This window comes from Accipiter gentilis, unplaced genomic scaffold (assembly GCF_929443795.1).
Source record: "Accipiter gentilis unplaced genomic scaffold, bAccGen1.1, whole genome shotgun sequence".
Taxonomy (NCBI): domain Eukaryota; kingdom Metazoa; phylum Chordata; class Aves; order Accipitriformes; family Accipitridae; genus Astur; species Astur gentilis.
Window position 1 is genome coordinate 896,447 of NW_026061174.1, and position 18,617 is coordinate 915,063.

Sequence of the window (18,617 nt, forward strand, 5' to 3'; positions counted from 1 at the left end):
ACGCGGGGCCCGGGAGCGGTAACTCCTCTGGGAGGGAGAAAGTTCTTTCCCTTTTCTACAGTCTCGTCAGCCCCAGTTTGAACGCCGTCATTGACAGTCGGAGGAACAAGCAGGTGAAGGAAGCCTTGCTGAAGCTTCAGAGAAGGAAGAGGGTCTTTCATTCCGTCTAGCTGGCGCTCTAGGCTTTCACCTGTCTCCTGTCTTTCTGCTCTTTCTTCTTGAGCTCTTGCAGTATTTCTCACGGGATGTTAAGTGGTTAAAAGTGTCCTCGTTTCAGCTTGGATAGAGTTAACTGTCTTCCTAGTAGCTGGTACAGTGCTATGTTTTGAGTTCAGTATGCAAAGAACCTTGATAACACTGATGTTTGCAGTTGTTGCCGAGGAGTGTTTAGACTAAAGTCAAGGATTTTTCAGCTTCTCATGCCCAACCAGCGAGAAAGCTGGAGGGGCACAAGAAGTTGGCACAGGACACAGCCAGGGCACCTGACCCAAACTGGCCAACAGGGTATTCCATACCATGCAACATCCCATCTAGTATAGGAATTGGGGAGTGGGGGGGGGGGGGAATCGCTGCTCGGGGACTAGCTGGGTGTGAATGGTGGGTGGTGAGCGATTGCACTGCGCATCATTTGTACATTCCGATCCTTTTATTATTGCTGTTGTCATTTTATTAGTATTATCATTATTAGTTTCTTCCTTTCTGTTCTATTAAACCCTGCTTATCTCAATCCACGAGTTTTAGTTCTTTTTCTGGATTTTCTCCCCCATCCCACTGGGTGGGGGGGGAGTGAGTGAGTGGCTGGGTGGTGCTTAGTTGCTGGCTGGGTTAAACCATGATGGAGACAGTCACAGCAGCACAGAATGGATGCTGAAAGGGACCTCTAGAGGTCATCCAGCCCACCTCGGCTGCTCGAGCAGGGCCAGCTGCAGCAGGCTGTGAGTCTGCTTCTCGAAGGTTCTATTGGCTGCGTTGCTCCCAGGTTGTGGAGCTGTGACGGTCTGACAAATTCAATGTCTCAAACATCCGCTAAAAGAGCTTTGGTGGACAAAACAACCTCTGTAAAAATGCTGGAGTTTTGTGAACAGGATAATGTGGACAGAGGAGAGGGCCCCACGGAGGGTGGGAACGCACTTCTCCAAAGCCCCAATTCCTTATCTTCAGTGGCCAGGAGAAGGAACACAATTTATGCCTTCCTGGAGGAAGAAGGCCCCATGGAAGTTGGGACTGTGCTTCTATCTTAAGTGGTCATGCCAGCAGGAAAAGAGAGGCAACTCCACAATGAACACCCCTCCCCAAAGCTCACTAACCGATTCCAGTGAACCCCAGGTGTGGGAACTGCGCATGTTGAGATCATCAACTAACACACTATAAAAGAGGAGAGAACGAATCCTCAGGGCGCGCCCTCCGGAACTGGATCTCTACGCTGGCTGGACCAACGCTGGACCCAGGACTGGTGAAACCCCTCTCTTCTCTCTTTCTTTCTTTCTTTCTTTCTTTCTTTCTTTCTCTCACTCTCTCTCTCTCTTTTCCTTCTCTCTTTTCCACAGTCCCTCATCCTTTGAAACATAAACCGTTGACCAAGTCTGAGACTAAGAGTGGATCCAGCCGCCCCTGGGCCCTTCTCTGAGGAGGAGTCTAGAAAGCCAGGGGGTCTGTTCTGAACCTCGTGACTCAACGGGAGGGCTCTCCTTCTGGTACATTTCATGTTCCTTTTTCCATATTCATTTTCCTGTACTTCCCTCCTCTTCTCAAATAGCGGCTTAGTGACATATTGCAAGGTTCATACTAACAAATTCATGTGTACTTGGACAAAGTTAGCTAGGTTGAATAAATGTTGGTTGTTGTTTGAATTCCCCTGGTGTTGTTTCACCTTAATTCTGACAAAGGAAATCCACGAACCTGAGTCGCTCCAACTTTGGGACGCGACAGGAGCTCGCATGGGAAATGGGCAATGAAGAGGGATGAAGTTTCCAGGCACTTTCTGGCCAGTGCAGTGATTTTTATTTTTATTTTCCTTCTGATTTTTTCTCCCCCCTTGCTGGTCTTGCAGCTGCCCAAGGTGCAGCCAGAGAAGGGGAGGAGGGCCCCTGCCTGGCCTGCAGCTCCCTCCCTCGCCATTCTTAGGGTGATTGGGGGTTATTTTGCTGTGTCAGTGAGGCAAAGCTGGGCTCTCGGGGGCTGAGGTCAGTGGGACCCTAGGAAGGCCGTGATGCTCTTGAGGCTTTGAAGGGCTGTGCACCAAGCCCTGTCCCTGCTGGAGGGGACGCTGGTGGTGTTCAAGACGAAGGCCTTGCAGGCCTTGTTGTCGTGTGTGCCCGTGTCCCCCCTGGCCCCCAAGGTCTGTCGTTGTCGCAGGGGCTCTGTGCTGCTTTCTGCGTGGGGCTCTGTGCTGCTTTCTGCGTGGGGCCGTGTCCGTGAGTCCTGCAGGGACCTGTCTGTCCTGGCTTCCCCAACAAAGGGCTGCTCCCCCTGGGGAAGGGGAGAGGGGAGTCGTCCGCGTCCCGCCCCACCGTTGCCTGCCCCGCTGGCGGTGACTGGGCCCTGGGGGTGGCTCGGTTCCACTCGGGGCTTTCCCCGGCTCGGATTTGGGGCTCAGTGGGGCTTTTGCACCTCTTGGGGGCTGTTTCTTGGTGCCCCCTGCTCTCCCTCCCCGTCCCACACAGGCACGGAGCAGTTCTGGAGAAGGAGCTTTTAATTGAAAAGACAAGAGAAAAGGTCCCATCCAAGCTGGTCTAAGCCCTCCCTAGACCCCCCCGCTCACCCCCCCTGCCATATACCCCACCCCTCCTCTCCCACCCCCCCCACTCCCCCCATCTCCATCCCTCTCACCCCTGTCTAATCCCCCCCACACACCCACACCCTCACATTGGCTGCCAGAGCCCTGCGCTTGCTGGGTGCCATTGGCAAGGAGCTCTGCGCCTGCCTCTTCCTCCGCTTGATTGCCGTGGCAGGTGGGGACGGTGGCAGGTCCATCCCCGCATCCTGCCACGGCTCCTGGGGCTCCATCCCGCCGCCGTTGACTATTTTGAGGCTCAGCATGGCGTCGCTGAGCTCGGGGATGCAGTAGTCAGGGGTGAGCATCTCCTCAGGCAGCGAGAGCGAGCTGAAGTCGCAGTCGGGGGTGTCTGTGCTGGTGCCAGCAGCGTCCTCGGGCATGGAGGCTCTGCTGGGAGCATCCTGGCTGACCCCCACTCCATCCAGGGAGCAACCGAAGAGCCTTAGGGCCTCTTCCAGGAGCATCTCCTCGGACACTGCAAGGTCGCCTGCAGTGTCCCCAAGGGCTTGGTTGTTGGTGGCAGCGCAGGGGCTGGTGTGGACATCGCCGCCCGGGGGTGCCCCCACAGGGGTGGCCGTGCTGGGGATGTTGATCTGTGCCAGCTGCCCCTCGCTGTGCTGGTAGCCAGGGATGGACACTGGCAGCTCCAGAGGGTCTGGGACCACCCCACTCCTCTGATTTTTGTAGGGTGCGAGGTATCGTGGTTGGCCCTGGGGGGTCCTTGGGGCTGCCCAGGCCAGGGGGGCCACACAGCCCCCGGGACCCCACAGGGCAGCACCCGGCAGAGAAGCGGAACTTTGGCCAAGCGTGGCGGTGGCCGGTGGAGGCAGGTCGGTGGTTGTCCACTGGATGCGGAAGACCCAGGGATCGAAGAGGCAGCCACATGGAGCCCTCTGCAGACCTGTGTGGGTGAGGGGGAGCCGTGCTGGGCCGGGGGGACTGTCCAGGGGCACCCGCTGAGCCGGCCCCGATGGCCGACATCCCCCAGCTCTGGGCCAGGGGTGTGGGGAGCTTGTGGCCGGGGTGATCCCCACGGGGTGAGCCACTGTGCCGGTGGGACAGGGTTGCAAATCGGGGAGGAGACTCACATCTAGGAGGTGAAAGGGGAGAGGTGGCCCCAAATATTTGGGGAATTCTGTGCGGATGGGCTTTACTGGGCACGCGCCGCCCGGGTGAGGGCAAGGATGCTCACCGGGGCTTGCTGAACCCCCATGCGAAAAGTGCCGGGGGAACGGGTGTGATGGGGATGGCAAAGGTGCCAGAGCAGACTGGGGTGCCATACCTGCTGGTGGTGCCTGGGGGGCCCGGGCTGCAGGGAAGGGCTGCTCCCGTGCGAGCAGGCGGCATGGGTTGGCCGAGCCGGAGAGAATGAGACAGGAGCGATGGCTGGCGGTCACCTCTGCTCTTGCCCCCCAAGAGCGTCCCTGGGCTGCAGGGGTTGGGGTCAGTCCCTGCCTCGAGGGTAGAAGGTTTTGGGGAGCACGAATGGCTGGAAAAGCTGGGGCGCCGGGGGGCCCCAGGGCCCAGGCAGTGGGAGCTGCGTTGGTGGCCGCGCCATGGTCCCTTCTGGCTGTTGGCTGCCAAGGACTCTTTGGCGTCTCCCGGGAAGGAATGCGGGGGCTCCCTGTGTTCCACCCCACCCCCAAGAGCCTCCCCAGCTCCTCCTGGGGAGGGAAAGGGTTAAGGGAGGCTGGGGTGCCCCCGGGGCCTACAGGCGGCTCTCGGGGTCTGCGGGTGCAAATGCTCTTGGCTTTCAGCAGTATTTTTCCGGTTGGGGAAGAAGAACAAGTTGATTCAGCCGAGCCAAGCGGGGACCAAGCTGCAGCCGCAGCCTCCTTGCGCCAGATGGCAAATGCGTTTGTGACCGTTGCCCACGCTTCTGTTCGCTGCATTGACCGGAGCGAGGCAGAAATAGGAAAAAGGACCTCGAGGGCGCGAAGGAAGGTCACGCGGTGTCGCTCGGTGGCACGCTTTCCCCCAGCCCTCGCTCCAGTAGTGCTGTCAGGTCTTTCAGTCTCCTGCTGGGAAAAGCAGCAGCTCTGGATCCCCCTGGGAGGGGGCGGCCCTTTCCCTGGGTGCGTGACACCCCGGAGGAGACGGTACCCGCCGCCGCGTGCTCCCAGAAAAGGACTGGATTCTGCCCAACGTCCGGTGTCGGGGCGCTGGGGCTGTTTGCGCTCTACGGGACCCCAGGGATGGGGTTAGTACATCCCCTCCTCGTGCTTGGAGGATTCGGCGCTAGCAAGGACACCCCAAGGGTACCAAGGACACAGGCCTCTCGCTCCCGCTGTGTGAACAGTGTGTGGCCTGGGGGAGTCGGGACAACTGCCGTGAACCGGAGGCCAAAGATCTCTCCTGGCCTGTATCCTGGTAATCAAAGAGATTGCACTCTGTTCGTGAGGCACCTCTGGCTGCAAGATTGTGCAAGGCCATCTGCCGCGTAACTTGTGGCAGGGACCGATGCTGGGGGCGTGAAGGCAAGCGCGCTTCTAAAAGCATAAAACTCCGTTTCATTTCAGAGCGCAGCTGAGCCACCCCGCTCCTCAAGACTCTGCCATCTGCACCGACCGCTGTGGCTGGGACCGGGCAGTGCTGCACATCCCAAAGGCCACCAAGTCACACCCGTGTCCCTGCTGCTTTGCCGGGAGCTTCTGCGATGCGAGCGATGTTCTGGGGGCTGATCTCTTGGACTGCAGCTACTCCGTCCCTGACCGGCAGCTGGCCAGGAGGGTTGTGTCCCAGGTGGAATTCCACCTCTCTGACGAGAACCTGGCCAAGGATGCTTTCCTCCTGAAACATGTCCAGAAGAACAAGATGGGCTTCGTCAGCATCAAACTGCTGCCGTCCTTGAAGAAGGTAGGCAGCGCGTTGCGTTGGCCAGCCGAGGTGGGAAGTGGCCTCCACGTGGAGGATGCCTGGGTGTCTGGGTGTGCTCTGGCTGTCTGCGGTGAGGTGTACGGGGAGGTCCAGGCTCTGCTCAGGCCGCCTGTGTCCCGGCAAAGCGCTGGTGGTGCAGAGCTGGGTCCTGCTCTCTGCCTTCAACGTGCTGCAGCAGTTCTCCACCCAGGGAGGGTGGCTGGGGAAGCGGTGAGCAGTCCTCAAACCCCAAGCCCAGGGCTGGGTTCGCCTCTTCTGCCCGTGGTTCCCCTAGGCTGCTCTGGGAGAGATCATGCCTTAACTAAAAAACTGCAGGGAAGCACTGGTGGTGTGATGTCCAGGGAAGCTGTGTCTTCTTGCCATGGTCCGGGAGCACAGGTGACCTTCTCCCACAAATCCTGAATGGGGGATATTGCCTTGCCATGACCTCAGGTTGATGGGGTTGCAGCCTGCCTGGATGATGGGTTTAGGGTGGCCCCTGCCTGGGGAGACTCACAGTGACGCAGTGGCCCCCTCTGTCCCTCAGGTGAAATACCTGACGCATGACTGGTGGCTGACGCTTTACACCCTGCAGTTCTCGGAGCTGCTGGAGGTGAATGAGGAGGGCACCAAAGTGAGGCGGTGGGTGATAGCATATGTCCATACAGAATGTATGGTATGTCTAAATATTTGTTGGTTTTAATATTTTGTACCAGCCGTGGAAACTGGTTTGCTGCTAGGTGACTGTAAAAGGGAGATTTGGTAAATAATTATTAGAAATCTTATACTAACACTATGATTGAAAAAATAGACAGAAGTGTAGCCAAGTAATTAACTAGTAGAGTTAGTAACCCACTCCTAAGTTTTACAGTTCTTTGCTCTTATGACTGGATGTTCCTGTACATTAGCTAAGATTAATATTGAAACTGACCATATATGACTGAAACCATGTTAATCTCCAAGATCAAAGAACAAGGATGACGAACAAGACTTGAAGGTCAGCCAACAGAATTTGAAATGGATCGGTGGGCACAAAAGCAGCCCTTCGACTCAAATGAAGAACCGTTGCGTGCGATCAGATGTAGGCAGTCCTATGATACTCAGTTACAGTAATTTTTATGTCTATGTATACTAATCTGATTAATATGTAATTAGTTACGCCATAGAACCTGTTTGTGCTGAAGCTGTGGCACGCATGCTAGGTGGAACTATCCCCCGTGCATCCAGCGCTGCAATAAAGAATGTCTACTTTCTAAAACTCCAAAATGAGTCTTCGAGAGTTTCTTCGACCGGCTTTTCGGTATCATGGGTCCCCATCCCCGAGTCCCTGCTGAGCGTCCCCCCCAGCAGACTGCTGCTGGCCTGAGAGCTGCTGCCCCTGGAGCAGGACGTGCTGCACAAGGACCCCTCGGCCCCCTCCTGGCCCGGCAGCAACTTCAAGCCCAGCAATTTCAGCAATGCCTTCACTGGATTGCTCCTCGCCAGCAAAGTCTTCCCTCCGCTCGGGACAGGCTTGGGCACAGGCAGCTGCTACGGCCTCTGCCCCAGCACTGAGAGCACTCGTGGCTGCGGCTGGGGGAGTGGGGTGGGTGCCTGGGCACCCTGGCCCAGCAGCCCCTCGCCAGATGCCAAACCTCTTGCCGGCAGTCCTCCGGCAGCGGCGTGGGTGCCTGAGCCCCTCGGCCTGCGGGATGCGGTGCTTTGCCTGCCCCACTGTTGTCCCAAAAGTGGGGTCGTTTACCCAGGGTGCAAAATGCCAATATAAACACAGCAGAGCAGAGGTATTTTATTCCAGTTCATGTTTACGAAAAGATGGGGGCGAGGTGGTAATCCGCAACACTAGCACCCCTCATGCCTAAACGGGCAAGCAATCTATACAGTTCAGTTATACATATTCAATTTCCAAAGTTCTTCCCAAAACTAGTGCTGGGAGTCGCTTATCTCGCACAGTTTCTATCAGGTTGAAGTTCCCCTGCTTGGAATTAAAGGTCCAGTGTTCTTTTCTTCTACAGCGCATGCTCAAGGAGAGTGGGGGGTAAGCCTTTTTGGTGTGGAATTGAGTTGGTGGTCATGATCTCCCCCTGCCACCTTTCTTTACTTTTCCTCCAGTTTTCAAAGATGTTTCTGACTTCATGCCTATTAGCAATTATTCAACTTTTTGGCGCCTCCTGGGGTAGGATGTTCCCTTCTTCTCAGTCTTTTAGTTCTTCTTCAGGGGCACAGTTGTTAGCAAGGCATGCGTTGATCATACAAAGGGGATCTTGTTTCACAAGAGCTTTGTGGCCTTTTTCGTGTGGCTTAAGTACATAATTTCTTAAGTACATCATTTCCCCCTGTGGTGGGTTGACCCTGGCTGGATGCCAGGTGCCCACCAAAGCCGTTCTATCACTCCCCCTCCTCAGCTGGACAGGGGAGAGAAAATATAACAAAGAGCTTGTGGGTCGAGATAAGGACAGGAGAGATCACTCACCAATTACCGTCACAGGCAAAAGAGACTCCGCTTGGGGAAAATTAACTCAATTTATTACAAATCAACCAGAGCAGGGTAATGAGAAATACAACCAAATCTCAGAGCACCTTCCCTCCACCCCTCCCTTCTTCCTGGGCACAAATTCACTCCTGGATTCCCTACCACCCCCCAGTGGCACAGGGGGACGGGGAATGGGGTTTACGGTCAGTTCATCACACGTTATTGTGATACTTGCCAAACCAACCAAGAAAGGTACAACTGGAGCGCAGGGAGCAAATGCTTTTCTTTCACCTTAGGCCAACGGCTCGGACGCTCTCTATGCTGCCCTGCCACAGAGGGCATCCCTCTTGTATCAGTAAGAGACGTAGGAGCGAATTAAAGCCAGGACACCAAACCAGACCAAAAACCCGGTCGTGATCAAGAAGAAAGTGGAGAATGCATCAACTACAACAGAAAATTATTTTGGACATTCCCAGTTTACATTTGAAAAAAAGAGAAAAAAAAAAAAAGAGGAGGAATTGGGTATTAAAAGAAGAGCACTGAATGATAAAGCAGTAGCAGTCCCTCTACCACTACAAACCCACACCCCCACACGCACATACGCACACAGACTGAACACCACCAAACTCCCCTTGACTGTGACGTTCCCCTCAGCTTGCTGGTCTAGAGATACTGAATGCCTGAAGCACACCAAGGATAACTGAAAACATCTGCATGGCTTTAATGGGAATCCTCCAACTGAAACAAAGCGCTTTCTCCCTCTGTCTGCGTTGGCACATCCCCGAGTCACGCTCTCACTCCTCTCCTTCAAAGTCAAGATTCCTAAATGTGAAAAGCGGGAGTGGGGAAAGGTGAAGGGAAGAGAAAAAGAGGGAGAGCATCATCAGTGGAAGACCTGCCAGCTGCTGCTGATGTTGCCCTGTTTGGGGGACCACCCCAGCAGAGAGGAGCTGGTTTGCATGCCACGGTCCTCACTGCCTGTTCCCAGGGACAGGCCGTTTGCTCAGCTTTGCCGGCCAAAGCGTGGGAAAAGCATAGGCGTGCGCCGTCGCTTGCAGAGGAGCACTGTCACGATCACATGCAATCCTTTACCTTTTTCCTCCCTGGATTCAAAGGGTTTCTGTCTTCAAAGTGAGAGCCTTCCATACGGTCGTTTGTGACATTTCATCCAGGATAATAATCTCAGAAGGATCAGTCCTGCAATAAATATGTTACATAGCAATCCGTGATTATGGGAACTGATGCCACCAAGGGCATTAGCATCAGCAAGAGGAACAGCGGAGCCCCGAGAATCAAAGCTCCGCATAAGTGTGGGGGATTTTGCTGGATGAGGAGTTTTGGGAGGCAAGCCGGGGAGCTGCAAAGCAACAGCTCTGTGCAAAGGCTCTTGCTGGGGCTTAGCCCCGGTCCGGGTTCCTAAGCCACTGCTGGTACAGATCACACCTGCAACTCCTCATGTGTAAGTATGAGGATCCCCAGCTACCGTAAAGGCACTGATGAGGCAAGGTTTGGGGGTCAAACGCGAGTGCTGCAGCCACTCTGCTTGCGGTCAGAGCCCTGCAATCAATTCCTGCAGCCCTGCCCCCAAATTTGATTTTCCCACCAAGCTGCCTGCTGGTTTCTGTGGGATGCCCCACAAAGAGGCAAGTGGAGAAAACTCTGCCAAACACCTTCAAGCTAATCTTGCCGGGGGTCCTGGCGCTTGGTGGGGCTTTACCTGTCACTGCTTTGCTTTGGGATATCCACGTCACTGGTCTTCCCCACGTTCAGCTGAACTGAACTTGAAGCAGCAGCAGCTTCCATGGCCCTCCTGGACTCCTGATGTAAAAAAGGGACAAATCACGTTCTCTATCTTTGATCCAAGTGGAGATAAGCTGAATGCCCAGCACAAACTTAGCAGTCTGTCCTCCGCTTCTGCCCCTTGGCAGCTATTCGTATTAGTGCAGCAGGGGAGAAACTGTTCACTCCAAAGATTTCGGGGCAGGGGGATTGTGTGTTCAAAACACGATTATGAGCAAGTCTTGCCAGCAGCAGCAGCAGCAGCAGCATCTAATAATAATCATCATAATGATAATGACCTTTGTGAAAAACGACTCGTTTTAAAAATTACACCTGTATTCAAGCGTTCAGCTCACTGCTACTTGAGGAAACAAAGGTTACAAAAGTTACAGGCTATTGGGATCTATTTCGATTGAGTGCTGATCTTCCCCCAACGTTTCCAGACAAGCTGTAAGAGAAACAGGCAATCTCACAGCCACACGGAGATGTCCAGCCCCGAGGACACAGCAAGCCTTACCTCTTCTTCTTCTCCAGCTTCATTTCTGGCATCGTCCAACTTCTTCTTCCTTTCTGGCATAAGGTCATCCAGAAAGCTGAGCTCTCGCTTTGAGAAGCAGAAATCCATCGCTTTCCGGACAAAGACGAGAGCCAAAACCTTCACGAATAAGAGGGAAGATGCAGTGAGCTCAGAGACGATGCCACCTCTCACTCCAACACTGCAAACATCCCGCTGCCGAGCGGTGGCAGCTCTTACCATCATGGGAAAGATGATGGCGGCACGGGACACCTTGATGGTCCAGAGCAGGACGAGGCAGGTCAGCTGGATCGCCGTGAAGAAATGCACCTTTCGCAAGGGCACGTGCCGCAGGTAGATGAAATCCGGCTGGTGTTTCGCCGGCATCCAAAACAGCTTCAAGCGATCAAAGAACTGCAAAATAAAAGGGAAAGGTTGCCACCTTGGGGCTGCGGCAAGTTTCTGGCCCTCTCGAGACGTGGAGGCACTTTGCAGCAGCTCGCTTGCCGTCAGAAATCCTGGATCCCACCGCATTCCTCCTGGGAGCAGCACCCAGTTTCCCTTCGCTCCATCTAGAAACCGGCATGCCCCTGAGAGCTGCCCACCAAATGGCAACTATTCCATGCCATTCCATTATTAGCATTTCTCGGCCCACTGAATCCCCCCAGCGAGGATTTCCACCAGTGGTAGAAACTGCCTTCCCTTTGCACTGAATTCCCCCGCTTTCACGTAACCAAACACTGACCTGCCCTAAACCCTGCAACAGAGAGCGCTGAACTTGCCTGGTCCTCCCAGCCCTATATACCTCCTGTGCCTCAACTAATCTTTTTCTTACACAAAAGAGTTTCATTGCTTGCTCTGTGAGAAGATTTTCCCATGCCACTGCTTTTTTCCCTGCTGCTACGGAGACAAAATACCAGGGAGCCGACATGCTGCACGCTGTAAAAGAGTCCGTACCTGAATTCCTCTGAGTGACGACACACCCATGTAGAGAAAGACGCCATAAAGCACAGGCATTGGTATAAACTGGGGGGGGGGGAAGAAAAAAAAAAGAAAGAATGCAATCATTTCTTTTTCTGTATTGCATTTTCAGTATTACCACCCTCTTCCACAGGCACTGCCTAAAATTGCTTGAAGCTTTCCAGCTTCCATTCAGGCTTAGAGATGGGTCAGATTTTAACCATTTTTTTGCCATTTTGTGCGCACGAGTGAGCTAAGGCTCTGCTTTAGGCTGAACGTGGGAGCTACCTCTCCTCAGAATAATCCTTTTTTCCAGAAAGGTTGGAGGAAAATAGGCGATTTCACCCGTGCTACCCTATGCTGCATTCTCTGGCTGTAGAAGAAACACTTCTGCCTATTCTTGGGGCAACAGGCAAAGGCCACAGGCCTCCTTTTAGCCTAGAGACGAGATTACTTTGTGGGAGGAATGTGCAAGGAAGCCCACGGGGATGACCTCAGTGTGTTTAGCTCCTGGGAACGGCTGCTCCGGGGCATTTGGGGAGCAAACTGCAGCCACTAAAGGGCTGCCTGTTTGAAAGACAGCAGATGTGCTGGTCTGAATACGCTCAACTGTAACCCATAAACATGGGCGGGCCTGAAAGACACCCAAAAATTCAAGCAGTTGCGTTGCTTGCTCTTCTCAAGCACACCAAACGGGGGCCTGAAGGGCTGCAAAGCCTAACTGAGGCTGGTTCCCACCGTGGGTCAAGCCCCAAGGGTTGGGATCACCTCCTCCTCCTCCGCTCCACAACTAACTACTCAGGCCTGCAGAGAGGGGACTGTTTTTCTGTAACCTCCAACAAGCTCGCGGTTGTTGGGTGGTTTGCATTTTCCTCTCACCTTTAACACAGAAGTGAAGAAGACGGAGCAGCCCATGAGCACAAAGATCAGCAAGCCAGTGACTCTCTGCTCTCGTATCCCCAGAAACTTGGGTTGTTCTCCTGGAGCTGAGCAGTCAGACTCTACTTTGAGGCTATTCACGTGGGTGATGGACAGGACGGTCGCAGCCACAAACCAGGGCAGCCCCATCACAGAGCACACCCTGAGCATCTCTGCCACCACAAAAAGGTCCAGGTGGTACCCGCATCCTTTCTGCAGGCAGGAAAACAAGAAACAGAGCATCCCATAGCACAAGAGCAAGGATAACGTCGCAAGTCAGACTCAAACCCTGCTCGAGCACAAGTCAGCTTAATCAGAATTCAAAACAAGAAATGGAAACAAGTAAGGGTGTATGCGGGCTTTGCACAAGCACCTGGCATGAAAATCTGGCAGGAGTTCAGACACAATGGATATGCAGAGCTTGTGCGATACATACTTCTCCAACAAAAAAAACAACCCACAACCCAAAAGCACCAAACCATTTTTTCCACTCACAAAGAAAATTCTACCACTTGCAAGGAAGGTGTGACTCTGAGTTATCCCTGGCAGCGCATCAAAACAATTCATTCCCCACACCTGCTGCTGCTGCCATTTTAAAACAAAAATGCACTTCTCTATTGCTCCAAGATTAATTAGCTCCTCCAAAAGGTTGCTCATCTGAACTGCCCTGTCACTTGCTCCCTGCATCATCGTTAATCCAGGAGAGCATCCTGCCACGTAGCCTGACCTTGTCCCAAACCAATGCCTTCAGAAAGCATCGGGAATAAGAGCTTCTCCCCAGACCTGCAGCCCAGAAGGGGCTGGAGTCATCTCTCACAGGCCCTTACCTTCAGCTTGTGCTCCTTCCTGTTCACAATAACGGCACTGATCTGCTGGTCCATGAATATCAAGATGGTGCAGAGCAGAGCTGGGACGAGCGCAGCCAACACCGTCCACCAAGGGTTGGGTCCTATGGGGTTGATGAACCACCCGTGGTCGCCTCTGGTAGGCTGCAACAAAGCCCACACATCAGCATCGTCTCCCAGCCCAGGCACTCCACTGGCTTTCATTTTCCCCTCCCTCCCTGTGTCAGAGCACCTCCCAGCCCTGGCTTCATGTCCCCCTCTCCCGGGGGCTTCAGCAGTGCCAGTCTCCTCTTTGCAAGCACCTCTAGATACTTCCCCTGTAGGTATCTAGTTTTGGAGCCATCTTCTCGTTTCCAGGAGGAAGCAAGGCACTTGGAGGTGGAAGAGGAGATGGTCACACCACCAGCATCTCCTCCAGACTCAGCCCTGCCCTGCCCCGGCATCACCTTGTGGCACCCCCACGTGCCAAAACACCCCGTTACCTTGAACGCATGGGGGACCTGGAGCTTCGGCGATGGGATCCCAACCACAAAGTCAAGGAGCACCATGATGACGATGGTGAGGAAATCAGCAAAGTCGCTCACTGTGGACCGCACCTGGAGCGAGAAACCAGAGGTGAGAGGGGCATGGCAAACAGGGCCGTAACGTGAGATGCAAGAGTTGCAGACATCCACAACACTAAGGCTGCTTAACCAAATCCCACCACCCCTCTGAGCACATGCAGCCTGATCCCTTGCTTAGATACTGCTGCTGTGTTTGTCCCTGGGAGATCTGGGGTCAGACAATAAAAAAAGCTTAATTAGGCAGACAAGGGTTGGTTTAAGTCAAAACCTAAAAATAATAATAATAATATTAAAAATAAGAAAACACGTCTGCCACTACAGCTACACTCACAGCTACAATGGCAACAAGGCACTGAGGCATCTTTTAGTCCTCAAAAGGAAGCTCCTCATTCAAATCTACTTTCCGCTCGAGCACATAATGCACAGAAGGTAGGGAAAAAATCCCACAACCCCAACCCCCAAAACTTTGGGAAACCTGACTTCCTACTACCTGAGGAGGAAAAAAAAAATTAAAAAAAATCAACCCCCAAAAATCTTCAATCTGGGGCAGGTCACGAGGCATGTGGGAAATGATACGATGATTTTGCACTCAGGGAAATGAGTGCAGGACATCCAAGCTCTTGGAGAGCTTGGCCTGCAAGGCCAACGTTTCCCAGCTTGACCAAGGCAGGGCAAATACTGCTTAGTGCTCCAGGAAAGCCATTTTGGGAAATGAGTGTGGAGATGGACACTGGCCACCTCCTTCTACTTACTCTGGCTGGAAAGTAGCGGCTGGTTTTAAACTTCTTCAAGAAGCTTGACAGGGCAAAGGTGGCGAAGAAGACGATGCAGCACCAGAAGAACACGTCAGGGGTGTAGGGGCCGTCGCGTCCACAGGCAGGTCCTTGAAACTCCCCACGCAAATACCGACATTCCTGGAGAAACAGAGCGTCAGGACACAAAGGCAGTGCACGTGCGGCAGGGAAACCTCGCATAGCTAGGGGGTTTTGAGGATCTTGGTCCAAGATCCACGACCCTGTAACTGCTCCTGCCAATGGAGATTTATATTTAATGAGCAGCAGCAGCTGAACAAGTGACACATCGAACTACACAGCGGAGAAATGAGATGTGAGGGGACACCATACGCTAGTAACACATTACAAGAAACACTCATCCAGGTGACACTCTCCCATCAGTTGCTTGCATTCATAGCATTGTGTTTCCTTAACTGCCTCTGGCTTCAGTCCTGACATCTTCCCGCAAAAAACAACATGCCAGGCTCTCCCAACCCTGTGAAGAAAACCTCATCAGCTTTCCTAACTAAAAAGTAATTCTTTTAAAAATTATTTTTAAACCTGAAAAGGACTAGGATTCACAGGACTAGCGTCATTACATTCACTTCACAGTCCTCCTCAAAATGGGAGGACAAAAGATAATTGACATGACAAACGCCACAGTTACAGACGTTCCTTCCTGGGGGTGCAGTTCGCACACCTAGGAGCTCATGCCTTCAAGAATGGGTGACGCCAGGCAGCAGTCTCTTTACATGCCTCTGATCTCAGGAAGAAACAGGTAACATGAATACTTTTACTCCATTTGCATGCTGAGGACCAGAGATGGAGCCCAAGATTTGCCTAGATGACACAGTCGGTTCCTTTAAGGGATGAAATTGTTCGTTTGAGTTTGGCTTCAAGGATTCCCACAGCTGGCGATTAACTAAGAGGTATGCTACAGCGAGAAGCCCGACACACAGATTGCAGGACAACTCATCACGCCAGGCCTCTGAGCTTGCAGTTCTCCGCAGGGCCCGGTGCTGCCTGAGCAGGTGGATGGACTTCCCAGCTCCAGAAATACAAGCTTGTGAATCAAACCCTCCTCAAGCACGCAGGCAAAACTGGCTGCACTTTAGCAAAGCAAACCAACAACGAGGCTTCCTTTGTTTGGGTGCCTCCTGTCTGACGATGCTCTGGGCTACTTTCTCTTCCTGGCAGTAACAGGAATAAGTTGCTCTCATACCTACCAGCTTCTGACAGAGAAAGAGGATGATCTCTCTTCAATTCTGCAGCAGCTAACAACAGTCACTTCCAGAGTAAAGCCAGGCCCTGGCAATGCCTGTGCACATCTCATTGCCAAAGCAAATTCACTCACACTCATAAAACCACTCTCTAGGCAGAGGTTTGAGTCATTGCCTATGGCATTTTAGCCCTGCTGCAACCTCACTGGCATGAAAACAGCCCTTTCGCGATGCCACGACACTGTTCTGTTCCTCTGATGCAGGGATACTTCCAGGCTCAAAAGGAACTCAGTCCTAGTTTCTGCACGGGTGCCACCACCTGAAAAGAGACTTCACCTCAACAGTTCAGAACATTTTCCAAAAGCCCTCTGAGGGCATCAACCTTGAACTGCTGTCTGATGATGATCACAGCCTTGCAACAACGTACACAGGGAGCCAGATTATGCTGAGCCACTGCTTTTTTAGTAATACTTATGAATACTATCATTATTCATTTTTTATCAGAGGCTGAGACACCAACAACAACTCATAAAGTTTCAGACCAAGTTTGAGCCCTACAGAACACTCCTTCAGCAGGACCCAATCTAGAGGCACCTGCTTAAAAATGCAACCCTTAAACCTAAGCAGCTCCAGCTCCTTTTTCAGAGCCGCTCAAACTTCTGGAATTACTACAGATCGCAGCCTCCAGCAATTCCCAGTCCCCTCTCAAACTAAAAGCTCCAGAGCTCCTTGACTGAGCTGGTCAAGGTTTTGCCCACTCACAGAAGCACTTGCCCATCATCTCTGTCTGCCTGACTAGCAGACACAAGCAGATTCCTCCAGGGCAACACCCTCAGGGAAAGTCTCTTTTTCACTTCTAAAGGACCATCCTCCTCACTTGTTTTACATCTTCCCCAGCTGACCAGGCTGCTCAGCACCCTGTGCTTTAGTTACTTTGCTGGCTGCTAACTCAAACTTCCCATTGCAGCCTTACCACACAACTGTTACCTCCCACAACCTTCCTATTCATTGTCCTCTGCACACCCAAAGGCCGCTTTCCTTTCTCTGCCTTGCATGCCAGCAGTACCACAGACTAAAACACTCTCCCTTCACTCTCCTTTCTCAGGCTTGCCACTACAGTGCCTTCTAGAAACTGAGAGCAGCAGTTATCCTAAAAGGCCTGCTCAGCCCCTCTGCCTGCAGCAGAGGCACGCTCTTCTTTCCAAACAACACGACAGGTTTGTCACAAACACGTCGCAAAGAGGAGTGGCAGCGCAAGGGGAACCTCGTGAAAGAAAAAATCCCAAGAGCACAACAAACAACTGCTGCCACTGAGAGTTTCCAAAGACTCTTTCCACATCCACACTTGAGCGCCAGATTGCCAGGCCAGCAAAAGGCACATTGCTAACAGCAGACAGCCCAAGAAAGAAGGACATACTTTGCGTACAGAGCTCCACGGCTGTGCTGGTTTTGACTGGCAGAGAGTTAATTTTCCCCACAGTAGCTTGCACGGGGCTACGTTTTGGATTTGTGCTGAAAGCAGTGCTTACACAGCATCAAGGCCTTTTCTGCTCCTCACCCCACCCCACCAGGGAGTTGGCTGCGGGTGCACAAGAAGCGGGGAGGGGGGGCACAAGGCTGGGACAGGTGACCCCAACTGACCCAAGGGATATTCCAGACCACAGGATGTCACGCTCAGCAATATAACTGGGGGAAGAAGAAGGAAGGGGGGACATGCCCAAGTAACTGTTAGGCGTGATGGAACCCTGCTTTCCTGCAAACTAAACACCTGCCAGACAATGGGAAGCAGTGACTGAATTCCTGACTTTGCTTTGCTCGCGTGCACAGCTTTTACTTGTTAAACCATCTTTATCCCAACCCGCGAGTTGATTCACCCTTCCGATCCTCTCCCTCCTCCCACTGCGGGGCAGCGAGCGAGCGGCCGTGCGGGGCTTAGCTGCCGGCTGGGGTTAAACCACTACAGAGGCTCGAGAGCTTCTCAGCTGAACGCTTTAAACAACATTTCAAAACACCGTCAGTAAAACCAGCCTCTTTTCCCACTGAAGCACGAAACCCACGCACGGCACTGGAACAGGAGCGCTTTTTACAGCTCCCATTACTCCCATTACACTCCCGTGCAAGCCCAGTAGCCCCTCGGAAGCGACCGCTTTCACGGTCAGTGAAAGAGGGCAGGAAAAAAGCAGCCCCCCCAGTCCCGTCCGAATTGAGGGTCTCCTAGGAACTCACTGCTACCGGCAGGCACCAAACTGCAGGCTGTAGCTTCAACACGCTCACCTGCCGATTTGAAGTCCGTACACACGCCTGCCTGCCTGCGTGAAGAAACCTGGTTTCAGGCAACCGACAGGTAGGTACCTGCTGTCGAGGACGTCCTCCGTTCTCCCAGCCGAGGGAAGGAAGCAGGAGAGCCAACGGGACGCGACTGCTCTGGAAACGCCACTGCCGACCTCCCTGAAGCTCCCTCCAGGGCCTCTTGCCCCGGGGGCTGCCAAGAACGCCCGGGCAGGACTGTGTCGCAGCCCGCCACCCACGCCAGGCTGGGAGGGAGGGAGGGAGGGAGGGAGACCCCCGGCGGCTGCGGGTCCCTTCCCTGCGGGGACAGCCGGCAGAAACTCCTTTCTCTCCACACACAGCCGCACGTCTCCGCGGTGCCCGCCGGCCTCCGCCGGACAGCCACCAGCGGCAGGCAGTCCCCTGCTGCCCCCGCAGCCCCGGGGGCGGCAGGGAGGGGCCGGGGCTGGCCGGGCCTGCGGGGGGAAGGCCGGGACCCAGCGCCCCGGCCTGCCGCGAGGGGAGATACCGCCACCGCCACCGCTGCCGCCTCAGCCCCGCTGCCGGCCTGCGAGGCCCCCGGGCAGCCCCGGCGCTGGCGACCGCCGGGCAGCCCACCGCTCCACGGACGGGGAGGAGCCCCCGCCACTGCCACCGGCCCCGCCGCGCCCGCCG

General features: G+C 53.9%; 1 protein-coding gene and 1 long non-coding RNA gene across 2 annotated transcripts in view; both read right to left on the reverse strand.

Annotated features, from left to right (window-relative positions):
* Positions 1-8,832: 8,832 nt before the first annotated feature.
* LOC126037522 (uncharacterized) lies at positions 8,833-9,864 on the reverse strand. The gene is made up of 3 exons (XR_007505731.1): positions 9,820-9,864; positions 9,195-9,299; positions 8,833-8,924 (listed from the first exon to the last, which is right to left on the reverse strand). It is a non-coding gene; the product is annotated as an uncharacterized LOC126037522 (long non-coding RNA).
* Positions 9,865-9,869: 5 nt separating this feature from the next.
* The window catches only part of LOC126037518 (electroneutral sodium bicarbonate exchanger 1-like), a gene marked incomplete at its 3' end in the record, with an annotated part of 313,251 nt that continues 304,503 nt past the window's right edge, over positions 9,870-18,617 (reverse strand). Inside the window, exons 23-24 of the mRNA XM_049797856.1 lie at positions 10,399-10,536; positions 9,870-9,920 (exon numbers count right to left, since the gene is read on the reverse strand). Coding sequence (XP_049653813.1) covers positions 9,870-9,920; positions 10,399-10,536 — 189 coding nt within the window. The remainder of the gene's footprint in view (positions 9,921-10,398; positions 10,537-18,617) is intronic.